The sequence below is a fragment of the Bombus vancouverensis genome, unplaced genomic scaffold, assembly GCF_051014615.1.
Source record: "Bombus vancouverensis nearcticus unplaced genomic scaffold, iyBomVanc1_principal scaffold0033, whole genome shotgun sequence".
Lineage (NCBI taxonomy): Eukaryota > Metazoa > Arthropoda > Insecta > Hymenoptera > Apidae > Bombus > Bombus vancouverensis.
In genome coordinates, this window is record NW_027468924.1 from 89,969 (window position 1) to 109,762 (window position 19,794).

General features: G+C 35.2%; 2 protein-coding genes across 5 annotated transcripts; one reads left to right on the forward strand and one right to left on the reverse strand.

Annotated features, from left to right (window-relative positions):
* Positions 1-9,934: 9,934 nt before the first annotated feature.
* LOC143304380 (venom serine protease Bi-VSP-like) lies at positions 9,935-14,322 on the reverse strand. 3 transcript variants are annotated; one of them, XM_076626836.1, is made up of 8 exons: positions 14,068-14,322; positions 13,564-13,885; positions 12,358-13,235; positions 11,738-12,281; positions 11,430-11,525; positions 11,075-11,353; positions 10,574-10,999; positions 9,935-10,411 (listed from the first exon to the last, which is right to left on the reverse strand). In XM_076626836.1, the coding sequence occupies exons 1-2, from the start codon at positions 14,297-14,299 to the stop codon at positions 13,782-13,784; spliced, it is 336 nt and encodes a 111-aa protein (XP_076482951.1). In that variant the 5' UTR covers positions 14,300-14,322; the 3' UTR covers positions 9,935-10,411; positions 10,574-10,999; positions 11,075-11,353; positions 11,430-11,525; positions 11,738-12,281; positions 12,358-13,235; positions 13,564-13,781. The 3 variants fall into 3 exon arrangements, with proteins under 3 accessions (XP_076482951.1, XP_076482952.1, XP_076482950.1); XM_076626837.1 differs by having other exon boundaries at positions 10,574-10,670; positions 10,731-10,999; positions 11,738-13,235; XM_076626835.1 differs by having other exon boundaries at positions 11,738-13,235.
* Positions 12,397-18,892, forward strand: LOC143304379 (omega-amidase NIT2-A-like). Of its 2 annotated transcripts, XR_013061069.1 has the most exons (5): positions 12,397-12,484; positions 17,123-17,307; positions 17,709-17,877; positions 18,152-18,385; positions 18,537-18,892. XR_013061069.1 is itself a non-coding variant. In XM_076626834.1 (4 exons), exons 2-4 carry the CDS (start codon positions 17,224-17,226, stop codon positions 18,283-18,285), a joined length of 387 nt encoding a protein of 128 aa, XP_076482949.1. In that variant the 5' UTR covers positions 12,397-12,484; positions 17,123-17,223; the 3' UTR covers positions 18,286-18,892. The 2 variants fall into 2 exon arrangements, 1 of the variants encoding a protein (XP_076482949.1); XM_076626834.1 differs by having other exon boundaries at positions 18,152-18,892.
* Positions 18,893-19,794: the final 902 nt, after the last annotated feature.

Sequence of the window (19,794 nt, forward strand, 5' to 3'; positions counted from 1 at the left end):
GGTCTCTGTACCGCCTGCACTTCTTTCTATTCTACCGTTAAAGACCGGTAAGTTGATACTGATTAATTATGCGATCGAAATCTTATATAATGGCTACAAAAAATATTTGCATCATTATTCTCGTTTCCTAATGAATCGCTGTTTTAATCAAGTTTTATATTGCATCAAATTTCTGTAGTTACACGAAAGTAGTAAATTATAGAAAACTTGATATACACGGATTTAATTAATTGATAAATTAGTCAATATATAGGCATTATTATTTCACGTGAAATTTTACAACGTCAAAAACCTAACATTCCTGTACGAGCAGTATTAATCACAAATTGTGAGAATGCCTACTGATAAGGAAGAAAGATAATATAGAAAACGCGGACTTGTGGAAAGAGAATCCCTGACATTAGACACGAATACGCGATTTCACGAAATATTTTATGGTATATCTAAGATAGAGAATATATATAGAGTACATATAAGTATATATAGAGTAAGAATATATATAGAGTATATATAAGTACCAAAAATACATCCTAAGACGTGTATGCGATCTACGCTGTATGGGACGTGTTATAAATGGTTTCCGCCACTCAACGCAACTCAATGACAGGAATAATTTTTTGTTACGGGTCGTTTAATTTATTCGTTCGTTAGGGCGATTGGTCTGACAAATTCAAAGTCTTGTTCCGTATAAATATTTTTAAACAAGCACGTCATAAGCTTTGTATATTTTTTTTATCGCAACGAAGAAAGTTCAGAGAAATGTTGAAATTATTAATTACAAAAGAAGACATTTACGTTGTAAAAATGTTAGCGAAAACATTTGTGAAAAAGTTACTTTGTTATAAATTCTACAAAAAGAAATATTGAAAATCACGTCCCATTTATTCAGTATTTATGCACGTATGAAAAGTATTTTGCATTCGCGCAAAAAAATCCCTTAAGGATACATATTTTATAATAATTGGAGTGTCAAAGTTATTACGCGGATTGGCGTACCTTAACCACGTGCCTTTTAATGAAACTAGGTTATTCATTTGTTATTCGTTCCTAACTTTCAACTTTATGATTTTTGCGGAATAAAATTGTATATTCCGGTTCAGTTTATAAATGATTCAGGGTAAATACATTTATTACGATCGTTTAAAGTTTAAAGAAACACCGTTATAAAGTCGTAATACGAGACAAAGCGATTCAGAACTCGAATTCATTTGTTGGAACGACGCCATGGGCAAAAGTAGATAATGGAAAACTTTCTTCCAAAGACCATTTGATAGCGCCGACGTAATCAAGAGTGTGACGATATTGCCAGAGACGTTTCTGCAAATAGAAGACTAACTTATTTACGAATTGCCGTAACACGATTGCCGCTGGTAGTATGGTTAGTAATCGCTTTATTGAATTTTCGCTTGATGTGACATCGTCGAGAGTTTCTAGCGAAATTCTTCTCCCTGTAAAACTATGTTTCTACAGCAATGGCTGTAATTTTCGAGTTACCGTTTGCGAAGAAATCTTTTTCTTTGTTACGTGTAATAGATTATTTTTAAGTTTTAAGTTTTAAATTACATTGGTAACCTTCTATAATTTATTACTCGAAGGTGGTAATTTTTTCTTAAATAGTTTGTTTTTCCTATAATTTATTATAATATATTTTACTACAGAATCCTCAAAAACATGATGTATGTATATATATATCCTGAAATATTATCAGTCTATTGTCAAGTTATAGAACATTATGGAAATTGCCAATTAAAGTCATAAAAAACAAAAAATAAGGAAGTTCGTTAAAATAATCAAGATATAGAATTTATTCGAGTAATATAGATTACGGTAGAGATGGTGACGGTAACAATGAGTGGACTGATACTTCGTGCGAAAACAAATTGGAAGCGCAGAGCGATGTATTGTTTCAGCGAATATCGATTTTAAAGCACGGTTTTAAAACACGGTATAATCAATTTTTTTACATAAAATTATATTGTATAGGCTATTGTTATTTAAACATTTTAAATTGGATGGTTTTTACATATGCTAAAAAAATGGAAAATGATGATGATGAATCAATGACACGTAGAAAATTATAATCTATTGTATTGCTGTTATCTAATGGTGTTGTAGTTGACTGTATGGTGGATGTATCTAATGGTGTTGTAGTTGACTGTATGTTGTTCAATATTGCTATGAAACTCTTCTGATTCATTGTCACTTATACGAAGGATGGAAGTATACGAAATCGATAAAATTATTAATAATATTTACGAAGAGAAAGTAAACTGTTGGATATATGACAAAATAATTCTATTTTAAATGAGAGACTGGTCAGCGTGGTTATTTTGTTTACAAAATCAAACGAATTTAATGAATGTAATGGTAAGGAAGTAACTATAAGTGGCTGTTAAACTATTTTTATGCTTGAAAAGTAATTCGCAAAGTAATGTAAAGCAGTACTACTGAGTTGTACATAACCTCTTTCAGAATTTGTTCTTAACCTCTTGCTTCATAACTTCCTTAATTATACTCTTCAAACTTATTGACTACTTCGATGTTGTTACGAACAGAAACTGATAAAATATTAATCTTAAATATAGATTGAAATGAAAGCTTGTCACGTAAATATATATATATGTACTACTTACTCAAACTATGGATCACATAACCTATACAAAAAAAAAAAAAAAGAAAAAAAGAAAAAAATTATTGTACACTATAAAGCAAGAGGTTAAATCTTTAATCTGTTAAGAATTAAATTTTTTATTGTAACTGCGAAAATTATAAAAGTACCAAGCGAAGCAAGTACGGAATATATGCGGAATATGAATCGCTCAACGAACCAAAGAGCGGCTCAGTGACAAAATTAGCAAAGTAAAGACCACAAATATTACAACATTATATTCTACCACAAAATAATTCTCTATACAAAAAAGGTACACAACGAATCGATTTTTCACAACGATAAGAGTCAACAGAACCAATCAAGACCAGGCGAGACTCTCATAAGACAACGATATCAGAGGGATCAAATCAGCGACTTCAATCTATGTTACAGAGTATAGTTATCAAGAAAAATTGCTCTTTTCATGAAAAGTATGGTAATGATACTCTTATAATACATTGTATATCTGGCAGTCGGATGTGCCCGTGGCCATCGGAAATGTAAAGACGACGCTTTTAGAAAGTGATAGCGCCTTCGCGTTTTAAAAACGCGTTAGAAGAAGGACGGTTTCGCTATCCAAGGCGAATCGAAAAGTGCGCGTGTTGCGAGAATCAGAGTTGATCGAGACGTCGAAGCATAGAGTCGTTAGAATTGAGTTGCGAGTGTTGTCGAGTGTTGGAGTTGCTAGTGAGAGAGAGAGAGAGAGGGAGAGAGAGAGAGAGAGTTACCAAATAGTTGTCAAGTTATTTGTTGCAAATACGAGCGTTGCATTTAGTTTTCCTGTTAATCAAACATCGTTTCTCTGTCTAACTAATATCTGTATTTTCAATCCATTATTAATATATTCCGATATTACAAGTGGGGGCTCGTCCGGGATTGAATAAGACAGAGAAACGATACGATTTAACGGAGCTATTTGTGCGGGAGTAGAAAAGAATAGAATAAAATGGCAAACGTTGAAGACGAACGATTGTCGGGTGAAGAGGATTTGACGCTGGAGGAGCTGAGGAGTAAGCTCGCACAGATGAATCTGCCTATATCCGGTGCGAGATCAGTGCTGGTTGCCAGGTTGAACAAAGCGTGCAAACCTGGTCGATCTACTCCTAAGGATTCGAAGCGTGGCGAAGAACCAACAAACCAGCGAGATCTAAGAAGCAAGCAGAGAGCCGAACGCAGTCAAGAGGGAGAGGAAGACCTCGAGAAGCTGAGGACGAAAGAGCTGAGAGCGCTTCTCGTTAGCTTGGGGTTGAAGGTAACGGGAAGAAAATCCGAACTACGCGCGCGGCTACAGGCGGCCCTAGAAGGAGACGATGTATCGTCGGAAGAAGAGAGCTCCGACGAAAGTGAAGGCGAGGACGATAAACAAGGCGCGCGAGAATACAGGAGAGGCACGCGAGCGGTGTATCAGGACCGCGATGAGTATCAGCAGAAGTATATGCTTCGGTTCGATGTTGAGTCTTAAAGACGTGGAAGACTCATTAGAGAAATTCAGCGGGGATGATCTGCTGAGTGTAAATCAGTGGGTGGAAGACTTCGAGGAAATGGCAGAAGTGTGGGGTTGGTCAGACGCCCACATGGTGGCCTATGCTAAGAAATTACTCGCAGGCTCCGCTCAGGCCTTCGTACGACAAGAGCGATGCGCGAAGTTCTGGGCAAAGCTAAAAAAGGCGTTGAGGAATGAGTTTGAAAATGTAGTAAGCGACCAACAGATACATGGCGAGTTATCCCATAGAAAGAAGAAAGCAGATGAGAGTCTGCAACAATATATGTATCACATGTGCGGGATTGCAAAACAAGGAAGGGTTGATACGCAATCCTTGATAGACTACATTATTCAAGGCATTCCCGACGAGGTCGCGAACAAGACTGTGCTATACGGAGCCAGGAATATCGAGCAATTAAAAGAGCGTTTCAGGCGCTACGAAGCGATAAAAAGAGATATGGAGATGAGGACGAAATTTGAGGAGCCGAAGAGTAGCAGGGTAAAGCCGGTGGCGAAGCTGTCCGAAACCGAGAGGAACAAGGAAGCCGGTCGATCTGGAGATGCGAGGAAGTTGAGAGGACCTAAATGCTTCAAATGTAGGGAGTACGGACACATCGCATCAAAATGCGACAAGGCACTGGGTGAGCCGTCAAAAAAAGTTTACAGCGTGTTTCGGTCGTTACAAACAAGGCGTTGTAAGGATGTTAAGATGGAAAATTTCGAATTGAGCGCGTTGATAGACACCGGTAGTGAGCTGACTCTAATGCGAGCAGATCAGCATGTGAAAATCGGAGCGCCCAGATTAAGTCGGGAAATCGTTGGATTTGGCGGTGTCGGTTCCGGAAGGAATTTTACGCTCGGGAAATTTTCGACGAACATTATTATAGACAATGAGTCGTACTGTATAACCATACACGTAGTTCCAGACACAGTGATGCAACATTCGCTTATTATTGGCGCAGACTTTTTGGACACTGTTGAAATAAGTATAAAAGGGGGAGAATCTTTTATTAGTAGAATAAAGGACGAAAATCCCGATGAGTGTCCGGAAGTCCTCAAGATAGATGTAGAGACACAGGCGAGTGAGATAGATTTGTCACACGTTAAGGACATGCAACATAGTCTAAAAAGAGATTTGAAGAGAACCAAAGCATTGCTAAGAGACGCTCAAACGATGCCGGAGAGATCGAAAGGTGACTCGACGGGTAAAGCAGCTTTACGACAGCTGAAGAACCAGTTAGAAGATGCAGAATGCGCTAGAGCAGTTGCAGTTAAAGCGAAACAGGCACTGGAGCAAGAACCGAATGAGACGCAGGCTTCGTTGCAGGAAGTACTGCGGCAACGTTCCGAAGCAGAAGATCGTGATTAATGTAGCTAGTCGCGAACGAACTGAGCTACTGTCGCAATTGGAAGAAAATAAAGAAGAGTTAGCAGAAGTTTTGAAGAAGTATCGGGCAGCTGTGCAGCAAGTGTCGGAGGAACGGAGAATAGTGGCAAGACACGTGGTGATTGGTAAAGTGGACCACGAGATGGTGTCCTCGTCGGATTCTTGCGGCCAGCAGGAGGACTTAGCGAACATCACGAGGAGGAAGAATCTGGCTAAACAACAGCAACAGGATGTTGTTGATGATATTTGCGAATTTACTGAGAAGGATAGCGTTGCGGGTGTGAGGGTTGTTTCAAGTTTTCGGATAGACTCGAAGAGAGTGAATGCAAGGCGAACGAAAAGACAAGGGAAGTCGCACGCGCGGAATCCCTCCAATAATATCGATACGAAGATTCGATATACAGAGGATGTGGATGACGAGGACGACGATGGGATTGTCGAGGACACGATGAACGTGAAGACCTTCGAAAAAGAAGAGATCATAGTCTCGGTAGATGGTAAGTTGTTAACGTCTTCCATGTACGAACCGAGCCTACGAAAATGTCACGATGCTGCCACGACGATCAAAGCCCCTGACAAGAGTGAAATGGGTAAACAAACAACGGAGAGGAAGATAGAGGAAGAGCGAAAGAGGAGCAGTAGCATCGAGGACGAACAGGCCGCGGTGTTCCAAGAGGAACGAGATCAGCTGCGTGCGGACGCAAAGAGACGGATTGAGGAGATCCAAATCCGAAACAAGCGGGCGTATAACAGGAGACGCAAGAAGGCGACAGCATACAGGACGGCAGATCTAGTGGCAATCGAGAGGATGCAGAGGGGTCCCGGGCTAAAGCTGCATCCGAAGTTTCTTGGACCGTATCGGGTGATAAAAGTCCTGCGAAATGACCGATACATAGTGCAGCGAGAGGGGGAGCACGAAGGGCCACGTACAACTTCCACGGCAGCCGATCACATGAAATGGTGGAATGCTGACGATAGTGATGTAAGTGCGAGCGGCGATGATGAGCACATCTGAGGGCAGATGTGATTGTCAGGAAAGGCCGATTGTAATATCGTAGAATAGCTTTGATTGGAGATCGGCTGAAAATAGAAAAACCGTGTACGTCGTGTTTCTGTGGTTCGTTTACATTTAAGAGTGCCTACGTGACTAAAGGCACGTAGTTGGTAGTTCTTACGTATGTATGAGGGAAACAATAGACCACGGTAGAAGAAGGACGGTTTCGCTATCCAAGGCGAATCGAAAAGTGTGCGTGTTGCGAGAATCAGAGTTGATCGAGACGTCGAAGCATAGAGTCGTTAGAATTGAGTTGCGAGTGTTGTCGAGTGTTAGAGTTGCTAGTGAGAGAGAGAGAGAGAGAGAGAGAGAGAGAGAGAGTTACCAAATAGTTGTCAAGTTATTTGTTGCAAATACGAGCGTTGCATTTAGTTTTCCTGTTAATCAAACATCGTTTCTCTGTCTAACTAATATCTGTATTTTCAATCCATTATTAATAAATTATAATTAATCGGACAAAATTACACCTTTAATATATTCCGATATTACATTACCGTGATGTAATATTTATCATGCTTATTTTGTACGTAAAACGAATCGTTGGAATATTCCCGAAGCTAACGAAGCATTTCCCAAAAGTTAAACCGAAGAAATTAACGCGAATAGTTAAGTGAAATTTTTCCATTAACTTGCTGACCAACCGGCAAATAAAGAATCATAAAAATTGTTTCAATGTGTTGAGGTCACGCATAACTTCTTTTTTCATTGACGATTACCAAACAGGTAAAATTTCGAAATTGTACGAAGGCCACGTGACCAGATCGTATTGGAATTTGAAGTGCATGGAAAAAGACAACTCGAAGTACAAACCTTGAGCTGTACTACTCGAAGTACAAACGTGAACTAATGGATGCAGAAAAGCAATTAACGCCAAACATCCGAACAGCATCTTGGAGCCCGTCATTGTTCTGAAATAAAAGAAGTGACGAATTAAAAAGACGCAGGACTAATAATAATAAAGGAAACTTAGTTCGTATTATAAATTGAATTTACATCAGAAAAGAAGCACGATCAAGCGAAACAGATCGTAGAAATGACAAATATCATCGATATACGTTTCAGTGTAATTTCACTTTTGAAAATTATTTAGTTTAATACGATCGTATTCATCGCTCTGAAACTTTCATTGTGCTGCAATTTGTGCTGCGTCTTTTTAATTTCTCTATCTTTCTGTGTTTTCGGAAAAATTACTTGAAAGATTAAGAATTGCTTGCCTTATTTTATTTTCGATTAGTTAGGATTTGATTATTCCAGGTAAGGTTTATTATTTATAACAGGTTTTATCACTTGTTTATTATTTAGGAGTTTGTTATTTTAGGATTAGTACCTTTTAGGATTTCTTATCCTTCGAGTTTCTGTTTCAGATATCTAGGTCTATTTCAAGATGTTTTATTACATTAGGATTATTTATTCGATTAAGATAATTTAAGAGTTTCACAATGTACAAAGAAATAATCGCGTGAAATTTAGATTTATGCTTTAAACGTATTAAACACGCGGTAATTTCAATGTCTATAGCCTCGAACGTGTTCTGATTAGTTGTGTCATTGTCTGTGACATTGAAATCACAAAAATCCATTGCAAGTGTGCTGTCATGCAATGTGGATGTAATTGGGTTTTTTGGGTATTTCCTGTATCATCTGATTTGTACAGTACTATTTTAACGCAAGGACAGGAAACTTATTATATATTTCCCGTCCATTATTTGAATCGTTGTGAAGTGTAACGAATTATATTCGATTCGAGGAGATGTTAATGAATTACCCATTTCATATGTAATTACATGGAAATAAAAATCATTGCAAAAATAATTGATCTAATGACAACGGAATTTCCAATATTTTTTTGTTTCGTCACGTCTTTTTCATAATATATCTTTTATAGGTACGTGATTTATTAATCGTTCGAATGGAAATAATTATTCGTATAATATTCAAATGATTCTAGCCATAAAATAAATTAAAACGATACCTGTCAATGATATGCAATCTGCGTATGACGTCAACCTCGATCTATGCTTACACAAGAAATTTTATCAATCAATGATTAGATATACAATAATCAAATATTATAAAATTTCCTGAAAACCTTTAGGTGTTAATATTAAGGTGTTAATATCTTTAATATTTGCAAGTTATTGTTTAGCGCTAATTAGTTAGAATGTAACAAGTGGTGTACCAGAATTGAGATAATTAAGCCACACGAACAATCTTATTTAGATCTTTTTAATTTTTTAATTCTCTTTTGCTCTAATACTTCGTAAAATTAATCTTCATTAGCTACTACACTTCATAGAATGACAAGAGATAATTTTTCTTATATAACGTTTCATTCATAAAATCTATCATTAAAGTATATCTTCATAAAAATATCATTCCATACTAACGGTATATTTGGTGTCATACGAGATAACAGTTACCAGTGATGACATATGTAACTTTATAAAGATATCTCGTTTTATTATATATTAAAAGAATGTACTCATTGCTGCTATATTTCAGATGAAAAAAAGGAGGCAACGATTTTACAGTAAAATCGTTCGTTTACAACTGATTCATTTACATTTCATGATAATACTGTGCATTCTGAATATGCTATGATTTGCTTTAAAATAATAAATAGTCCATTCTTGCATACAATTGCTCCGGCTTTACTTGTATTTTCGATATTGGTATAAATAGAAAGACAATTAATGTCGTTCGAGTCTATTTTCGGATCATTTATATTACGTTTAATCCATATAGTTATTATATGAGACATAGTATCGTAAAATTTGGAAGAATAAAACGTTCGTACAGGAAGTACATTTTATAAGAACTCCAACAAATCTGCGTGTGCACCTAAAATACAAACTGATAGTGATTGCTCATAAGTTTATATACATTATCTAATGTCAATCGAAGGTATCAATTCTTTTTCTCCATAAGAGTACTTTTTCATTTATATGTGTTCAACCGTGAAGCATATGTCACCTACAACGAAATAGAGTTTTCCTATACTTAATATTTCCTTTACATACCTATGAAAGTCTATTCTTCGCGTAGTATGAAATTATGAATAAATCTGGAATATTGTTCAATCTGAAAAGAAAAATAACTCATTGACATCATTCATTGATACGAGATTCAGAATGTTTGTTTTGTCTTGCAGAAAAAGAAGGCAGCCCTCCCTTTCTTTTAATGTGAAATAGAAAGCGAAAATTTGAAAACAGATTTTTTGGAAATTTACTTGCAAATATCGTTTTCAATATCGTGATTTTCTTCCCAATGGTACTGTACTTTCAAATTTTCCAGTATCCCTCTAAAAACAAAAAGTCGAACCTCGTTATCATTAACATAGGCATTACAAGGAAGAGAAGTATTAGAAAGCAGCTCCTTTTTATTATGGATTTCTTTATAATCGTGTAAATAAGAAATTCCGGAAATTTTTTCCTCAAGAATTTAATTCTTGTGTTTTGATTGATAATTATTACACTGCATACTAACATTTCGCATACTGTTCGCGTCTAACAATTTCCTAATAATAACTACTTCAAAATTACATATGTTCTTGCACGAATTCAAAAGTACGTATGATACAATTACAATTGATTCTAAAATAATAATTATTTGAAGATATTAAGATACTAATTAAACGTTTCACTATATTTCAAAATCTGGAACAACAAATTTTTATTTATAAAAAATGAAACTGTCTTTATATATTCTTTGTCATGATGCTATTTCTTATTACCATGTCGACATTTTTTAAAATTCATTTTGTTATCTCTACGCAATATGAAAATTCATATACTGCTTAATATTTTTTACATATTATCCATCCACCGCATGATATCTCCTGAAAAATCAAAATATTAATGTTATATTATTACAATGCTTCTTAAATTTCAATTTTTGACAAATTTGAAATCCAATATATTTTGCACAATTATTATTTATCAAAAAATTCTAAGTTAGTAACTTTCTTTTCAAATGGCAAATAACATATACATTGACTTACCTGTAAGTTTTTGTTCCCAATCATCATTTCCTCTTATAGAACATCATTATTGTTCTCATAATTACTACCAGTGTCATAGATATTGTAGTGGCTACAACTGAATTAATAGAAAATGATAAATAACTGTGTATAACAATGACACATAACTTTTACTTACATATCAGTCGATAAGGGATTACTGTGATATCCTGTTGATGTTTCTTAAGGCACTTGATTAGGTGCGATACGGTATCATTCCTTATGGTATACTGTAGAGAAGTATTTTAGAAAATAACAAGAATAAATCTAAATTATTCAGAGGTTCCAGTTTCGGCTTAGACATAAATACAGGACCATTTGCAAAGAAGAAAGGGTGCGTTTCTACAGCCTCGTTATAGTAACCATGAATACCGATCTCTCAATTACTGGTTACTAAACATAAATATCCTATAAAATTTAATATATTTCTTTAATTTTTAATACATACATGAGTTAGTAGTTCTAAATTATGAATCATCTTACCTGTGATATTACACTTTTCCTTATAATATCATCACTCAAGTGAACAACATTAAGATCATGTAAACCATGTCATCCTATCTTACTGTGAAGATACTTAGTTATGTTATCTAACATTATAAAAATATCATCAAATTCAAGTCCTTTTATTCACATCACATGGCCACGACGATCTGGTTCTTCGTTATATAATGTTCTAAAATTTGTCGTACATATAGGATGTACAAACCGTGATATCAAGGTATCAGTTCTTCCTTCCCAAGGGACAGTTTCATTAAAATTCTGATAGAATTAAAAATTAATTATTAATATTCTAACAATCATATATGTTAAATACATTATAGTCAACGATATATACCTGAGCGAATGTAGGGGTGATTCCTCGATAATTATAAATGTCATCAGCCCACATCATTGTGCCACTTCTTTGTACTCCAGCCTCTGGATTAGCAGCCTAAACAAACATACAAAATTTTATAGAAGCTGCACAAAATATAGTATATATGCGCAATATTGAAGCGTTCAAGGGGATATAAAGGTAATGTGCATCACATACACGTGTACTCTCATGCAACAAAATACAATTAGATTTAATAGTATAAGCTCTTTTATTCATCATAATAGATTGGAAATTTAAGTGTCTTACGAGGGTGAGTAAAAAGTTACCCGCTCTGTCGGTGTAGAATTTATTTTAAGCAATTGTCAAAAAAGACATACATCATTTTTTGACATAATCACTCAATTTCTGTATACACTTTGTCCATTTGCTGAAGGACCTTCGTATTTTCTCATTAAAAAATGTTTTGGGCTGAGCTGCGAACCACGAATGCATCGTCGTCTTCACCTTTTCATCAGCTTTCTCGGCATCCATCTCGCACAAACTTTTTAAAACCCAAATCTGTCGTGCACTATTGCATAAGCAGAGCCGTGGCTGATTTGCAAATGATTTGCCACATTATCCAGTGTCACTCGTCTATTCCATAGAGCATAAGTTCATGAGCACGTTCAATGTTGTCATCGTGGATGTGGACGGGCGTCCAGCTGTTTTTTCATAACACTTGTGCGATCTTCTTTGAACTTTTGTGCCCATTCAAACACACTTCGTGACAAAACACTTTCTCCATAATGTGCATTAAATCTTTGATAAATATAGGCATCAAACATAACCTCCGACCACAAGAAACGAATCACAGCATCCTGCACTGTTTTCCTGCAAATCGCCATTGCAAAGCGCCATTACTCGCGCAACGGTCACAAACGAATTGACGTAACATAATGAAACCTACGCAGCAGCACTGAACAGATATTGACGTCATACGAAGAGTGCAGATGGATCAATACGGTCGACAGAAATTTTAACTATCTGTAGTGCGGATAAATTTTTACCGAGAGTCGTATAGGAATCTATAATTTGTAAGTACACCTTTGGCTGAATGGAAATTTCTCTTACATATAGTCAAAAATGCAGAAACAGTGTATTGAATTGGAAAGTGATAAAAAATAAGCGAAGTTTCGAGGTTGCATGTGATTGCATGAGTACACAGGACGTTTTTAGCGAATAAAAAATAATTTTGAAAGACACGAGACTTATCTTGTATTTTATGCACTCTCTGTGTCCGAATCTCCAGAATCTCTCTATCTTATGAAGTGTTTTAGATTAGCCGGAAAATTTTGTATGTACATACAAGAAGTATACGATCTAAGTGGAATATTCCATTATTCTCTTGATACAACAGAAACGAAATTTACAGAACTTCTCAGAAAGTTGGTTTATTATTACCAAATTAATAGAATTAATATACGTTTATCATCTTTACATACCTAAGTCGTGGAGGTTTATCGTGCGTAGAAAATTAGTGTCGTTTCAAAGTTACATTTCGTACATTTTAAGCCTATAATTTGTAACGTACAAAGCAATGCAAATTTGTGCTGTTTCTGATCTCCACAATAAGAAAATCCAACTTTAGGTTTTTTACACAATGATATTTATGGAACAGTAATATCATATTATTGCATCGCTTGGAGAATGAAGTCAAGGTACGATGTGACCCTAGTGTAAACGCTGGGATAGCCAGCTGTGCCGCACTTATAAGCATAAGACACAATACCTATTAAATACGAGGTTAATACAATGTTGTATCAGCAGTGGTCCGCCGCGGTCAGCCTGAAAGGATCGTTAAATTTTTAATCAAAGATACTGAAATATATCGATCGAATTGTATTGAAATTATACTTATATACAGTAATAATCTTCTATTGATTTGTGTATTGAAATACTCCAATTTATAATGTACATGTTATATGTATTTTGAGCAAAACTAAGATTAGAAGGAAATTAGATTAAATACCATAATGAGGTGTGAGAAGTGGGCAAAACTATTGAATTGTGTTTATCTATTATTTCTAATGTTTAAGACGTCGATTTGATGTTAATTCGAATTGACGTGTCTTCAGATACCGTATAGTTTGTAGTAACTCTGTAACTTAATTACCGTACAAGAATCCTTTCCACCCTGAGCATGTTCGGCGCATATTATACCATCAGTGATATCAGGTGCATTAGGAAATTTGGAACAAGCTATTTTGCATTCGGCGTTCTTAATCACTGGCATTTGTACTACCATTAATGCATTACGTCGTGGTCGTCCTACGAAGAAAATAAGAAAGATATTTAAGACTGGAACTGTTTAATTTTATTATAAAATTGATATCACTTACTATATCTTAACGCTCCCCATCCAGCAACAAGGGGGTTATAGCCGACGAAGTTGCTCTTTCGTAGGGGCTCTTTCGTACAAATGGGATATACGTACCCTGAAAAATAAAAAAATAAATGAAAATGCAGGAAACGAATGACCAAAAGTATGAGAAAGAATTGTACACGCTTTATGACACAATATATGTGTACAGTAAGAAATTTCAGGATATGATACTTCAGTAATACTCAATAGCATATATATATATATATATACATATATATATATTTGAGGACTTACTCGAAAATGGCACCTCCTCCGCCAATCTAAGAATGGCAATATTATGATTGCGTATGTTTTCTATTCCATCCATATGTGCACAATGTGCTGCGGTCAAAACATGCCTAGCCGATATCAGGGAACCTCCGCACTTCCATAGTGGTTTGTCTGGGTGTCGGGGATTACGAAAACCTAATGCAGCGATCCATGGCCAAGCGCCTAAAATGCAATAGTCATAGTTGTGAATATACATAATTTTTTCTCACGTAACGAGTAACAACGATTATTACCTATTCGATATTCGATCATACAGCAGACGATAAGTACATACGTACAAATACTCTGAAATAGAGATTTGATAAAGACAGAAATTAAATTTTTATTCCAGTGAAATACAAATTATTAAATAATTCTATATAATTTCTATTTGAACTATACTGAACTATAAAGTTCAAACGTGTAATTTCTGCCCTAACAGTTTTTGATCTCTATCCATATTATTACTCCTATATCAATTTTTTATTTCAAGCAAAAAGATACTCTTTCTAACATGAAGTAAAAGAAAGAAATAATTCAAGTTAATAAGTAAAGTTACTACCGATGAAATCATAGCATTATTATTTAGTCTAATTGAAATGTACATTGATGTGCTGTTTAATGCCTTTAAAGTTCATTCTTTGCAGTAAATGGCTTATTATTAATCGGAAAGAAAGACATAAAACGTACCAAGTTCAGCTGGTTTACCATCGACCAGCCTGGTATGAGAGACGTTGCTAAAACCACAGTATGGTGGTCGCAAAGCCTTATACTTGTACACAGTTTTTATTAAAATTTCTCTCTTCTCTTTGTTTGGATCGTTCGGACAGCAAACGATCGTAACATTGCCCTGGTATCTGCACACTGATCGTCTATAAAAATCGGTGGCTGTACGGTACTGTATCTGCCATATTTCTTGCAGAGGTTTACATTTTCTGTAGTCAAGGCACCTGCCTTCTTGATTGTCCGGTGTGGTACATTCTGGATCAAACAATTTTAAAACATTTATACAGTTCAAAGATGCGTAAGAAAGCGACACCGATTACTCAACTTTCGAAGTAAAAAGCCGATCAAGTCCACCGGATTGCCCTACAGACACGTATTAATCCGTAAGAGTTAGTCATCATGTTGATAATAATTATCTAAAGAAACTTTTCACGTGAAAATATAAAATTTTAATTGATTAGATATTGTGTTAGCCATACTTAAGAAAGAAAATGAAAATGAATGAAATGAAAGAAAAGGACTACCTTCAACCTCATTTTTTAAATAAACACTTTGTCAGTTTTGCGGTAAATAAATTCTTAGGAATTCAGGACAGTTTTTAGTGAATCATTTTGTTTCGACCGTTCGCGGAGAGACGCGATCGCGAGATAGCACGTCAACGAGAGTTGTAAGTTCCCGTTACGATTAAATAATCGACGCCACGAACTGATCGATCCCCTTATTTCGATTATGATAATAAGGGTAGTTCAATGAAATTCCACAGAATTAACACAAATAAATTAATGTTTATTTCAACAACTTATTAACTAGAAAGATATAAAAGGAACAAAAAAAATGTAACTGCGTTTTGGTTGATAAGTAATGCGCGACATACCACATGTGTTGACGGTTCGACTTCTCGAAAAGTTCTGAACGCCTTTCGATTTTTTTCGTTTTTTCTGGAAGGCGACCCCCACTACGTTCGGATCACGCCACATTCTTTTACTGCGAGGTAAAATACGGGCCACGAGTCGACGTTTCTGGAAGTCACCCTGCTTAATGAACCACGCGCTTGCCACTACAATGTTTGTTTGCCGGGCAGACGCGACGATCCGTCTGCGACATTATAGTGCCGCGATCGATAGTTAAGAATATGACCTATGGTAAGCCGCATGGCGTAACATTCTCCCCCCGTTGAGAGGGTACCGATCAAACTAGCGAGGTGTGGTTGAAGTTCCCATCTTATTTCGTCTCGGTGGCTAGTTGTTCGGGTTTCTCGAGATCGGGTTGAATTGGCAGTGGGACAAGCCTTTTGACGCCCCGATCCAAAATGCTCTTTGCCGTCTGAACTGTAGCTGTCCGGATGACACCATCGGCGCCTGGATGAACCTTGATAACTCGGCCCAGAGGCCAATGCATGGAGGGAACGTTGTCCTCTCCGAGGATGACGATTGTGCCCTTTTGGATGCTGTGTCCACCCTTGCTCCATTTATTGCGGTTGGTTAGCTCGTTCAAATACTCCTTATGCCAGCTGCCATTTGGAGAGTCGGTTCGATGGAATGTCTCTGAAATCTCGATCACGTAAGCACATTAATGAATCGCCAATGAGGAAATGTCCGGGAGTGAGGGCTAGGAGATCATTTGGATCGGTGGAGATAGGAGTTAGCGGGCGGGAATTGAGGACTGCTTCTATTTCTATGATAAGAGTATTACGGTGTTAAGCTCATATGTTTCTGTTTCTCCACTCGCGCTGCGCCATAATATCCTTTGATATTTCCGATCCTCTGGTCGTACGAGGAATTGCCGATACATTTTCTCGATGTCGCCAGTGAGTACGTACTGATGAGCGCGGAATCTAATTAATATACAAAATAAATTGTGAATTGATTCGAGAATATAGGATTTCCCCATTTTCATGATTATCGTGATTTTTGTATAAATATATTTGTGAAGATACTAATAATTAGGTACTTATAAATTAGTATTGTCAATTATTTTGCATTTATAATTCCGCCTCTAGTATAAGTGTTAATTGAAAACTAACTTTATGTTTCAAAAAGTACTAGCAAAGTCGTTGAGTAACAAGCCACTGATGCTAACACAAATAGCATTGTCGTAATTAAATATTTCTAAATATTCATTTTTCATTTTGAACCTGTAGAAACGATTTATTATATATACTATTAGCTAAGTAATTGCATATTTAATTAAGTCGAAATATAAAACTTAGTTATTTTAATAATTTAAAAAATAAAAAACTGACAAACATTTCAATTTAATTTATGGTTGGAACAAAAGACAGTTATTTTTCATTAATTGAAATATTGCAATGCAGAGTACTTTCCAAAATACGCCGAGAGTATTCCTGATGGTGAAACGAGCGTTGCTTCATCGAACGCAGCTAAAGAAAACAACATCTATGTAGTTGGTGGTACGATGCCTGAAATAGAGGGCGATAAATTGTACAATACCTGTACTATTTGGGGTCCCGATGGAACTTTGATAGCAAAGCACCGAAAGGTAAGTAATATATTCCTTTATGGCTTTGAATTTGAAAATATTGGGGTGAAGAAAGTGACTCTATCTAGGAATAATTTAGGAATATACATATGTACATACGTATACTATAACCAATTCTATAATTTACGGTTTATAAAATACGTTATGATACGGGAAACGCCCATTTTTGTTGTAATGTGTTTGTTGTTGTATAAATTTTTCACATACTTAAAATATTATTATACTTATTTTTTCTCCTTTTTAAACATTATTAAATGATAAGATTCTTTAATAAAAGAAAGTGATAAAAACGCTGTCAGTTATTAAATAAAAAATAATTAAAGTTTAGGAGTTGGTAACTTTGATATTAAATTAGAAAAGTTGCAGCAATAGAATTAGCGACCACATTTTTATGTTATTAGGTACATCTATTCGACATCGACATTCCTAATAAGATTACTTTTCGAGAGAGTGATTCACTCAGTCCTGGTAACTCCCTAACGACGTTCGATGTGAAGGGCTGCAAAATAGGTATTGGCATTTGCTATGATATTAGATTCGAGGAAATGGCACGCATTTATCGGAACAAAGGTACAGTAACTTAATCGATCAATACTTAACTAGCAAAAAATTAAATATCTTTCTTAAATATATTCTATATAAAATTAATATAATCTGTAACTCTGTATAAAAAGAAGCTTAATTTAAAAAACCAGTATATTTGCTGAAAATGAAACAAATAAAAGAATTAAAAGCACAATAAGAGGACTGTCCTCGCATATTCAGAAATGATGGAATGTGAACCGTGCAACTACGAAGTTAATTGGTATTCGGTGGCTTCATATTTCCTGCTTCTCTGGGTTAGGTTGCCAAATGCTGATATATCCAGCGGCATTCAATATGACCACTGGACCACTGCACTGGTCATTACTTCAGCGTTTCAGAGCGAATGATAATCAATTATACGTTGCCTGCATATCACCGGCTCGTGTTCCTTAAGCAAGTTACGTCGCATGGGGACATACACAGTTGACCAATCCCTGGGGAAAGATTCTTTACGATTTGGAAACTCAAGAGAATATGGCAGTCACCGATATCGGTAATTTACAGCTTAAAATTAAAAGCGAGAGATCCATGATGTAATTAATTTTTAGTCTCGTTAATTTATCGATTTAGCCATCTTCCTCTGTATTTGTTGAATTTATTAGTAAGCATTACTTATTACTTCGTATGTTTCTTTTTTCTATCAGATCTAAAAGTTGTTGAGGAAGTAAGGGCTCAGATGCCTACATTTTCTCAGAGACGTACAGATTTGTACGACACTGTCTGTAAGAAGGAGTAACTCTACACTAAAACAGAAAATGTTTTTTTATAATATTTCTACTGCAATATCCCTTTTTTGTGAATTATTACTAATTTCTTATCATTTGTACTAAACGAATGACTCAATTAAGAAAACCAAAACGTTATAAATAATAATCTGTATATCTTGTGTATCAACATGTAATTGGATATTATAATAATATAGGAATGCTATAATAATATAGGATAATAATATAGGAGAATAATAATATAGAAAAAAATACATGCTTTTAAACACCTTTAATATCGATCACATAAATTGGTATAATTCACAATGATTACGCATACATAAAAGACCCCTTGATAGTAAAATTTACGATCAAAAGGCAATTACGTATCGTTTAACAACATTTAATTTATAACACCTTTTAAACATTTAGACAGATTAACACATAACACTTCTTATATATAAACATCAATTCGAAGTTATCAGCTTGAAGAAATTGGTCGATTAATACCTGTAGATTGTCTGTCTCGATGAAAGACTTAAAGAGAGCAAAAACATGATGATGCCGCTAATATAATATTCCTTCTTTCTTGTATCTGTCTGCCTCTCAGGTCGTTTTACTAATTACAATAAGTAATTTCGACTTCTTTGCGCTCTCTTTTAACGCATTCGAGACCGAAAGAAATTCATATCAGTCAGTAGGCAAGGATATAATATACATATTTTATATATAACTTATGTAGTAATGTATATATCATGTTAGTTTCATATTTTTTTCAACATAGAATTATTATATATATATATATATATATATATATATAACTGTACATAATACATTATAGAATAACATAGTATATAATTTTATATTTTAAAAATATGAAGCATACTATTTAAGATTGTCATCGATTTAAAATCAAAGTATGAAAAGGATACCCTGGAGAGAGTAAAACACAGAATCATTCCAACTAAACATTCAGATCGTACCGACACCTAGGTATCGTCTTACAATTAAATCTCGGTCTCGAATGGATTAAAATGAAATACATACTTGCAGCTTCAACATCTTCAATATCGAGGAGATTCAAACTTTACAAATAAATGTAAATTGCGATGTAAAACAAAGCGATATAAAAAGGGAAAAAGGAGGAAAGAAGGAACAGGGAAGCAAAGAGAAGAAACGAATTTTTCATTTTCTCGAA

Excerpts from the sequence above, each read along its gene's own strand:
- LOC143304379 (XM_076626834.1), top strand. The coding sequence starts at position 17,224 with ATGCCTGAAATAGAGGGCGATAAATTGTACAATACCTGTACTATTTGG. Across the intron at positions 17,308-17,708 it reads TGATAGCAAAGCACCGAAAG|GTACATCTATTCGACATCGA; the intron begins GTAAGTAATATA and ends TTATGTTATTAG. Across the intron at positions 17,878-18,151 it reads ACGCATTTATCGGAACAAAG|GTTGCCAAATGCTGATATAT; the intron begins GTACAGTAACTT and ends TCTCTGGGTTAG.
- LOC143304380 (XM_076626836.1), bottom strand. The coding sequence starts at position 14,299 with ATGTATATTCACAACTATGACTATTGCATTTTAGGCGCTTGGCCATGG. Across the intron at positions 13,886-14,067 it reads GGAGGAGGTGCCATTTTCGA|GGTACGTATATCCCATTTGT; the intron begins GTAAGTCCTCAA and ends TTTATTTTTCAG.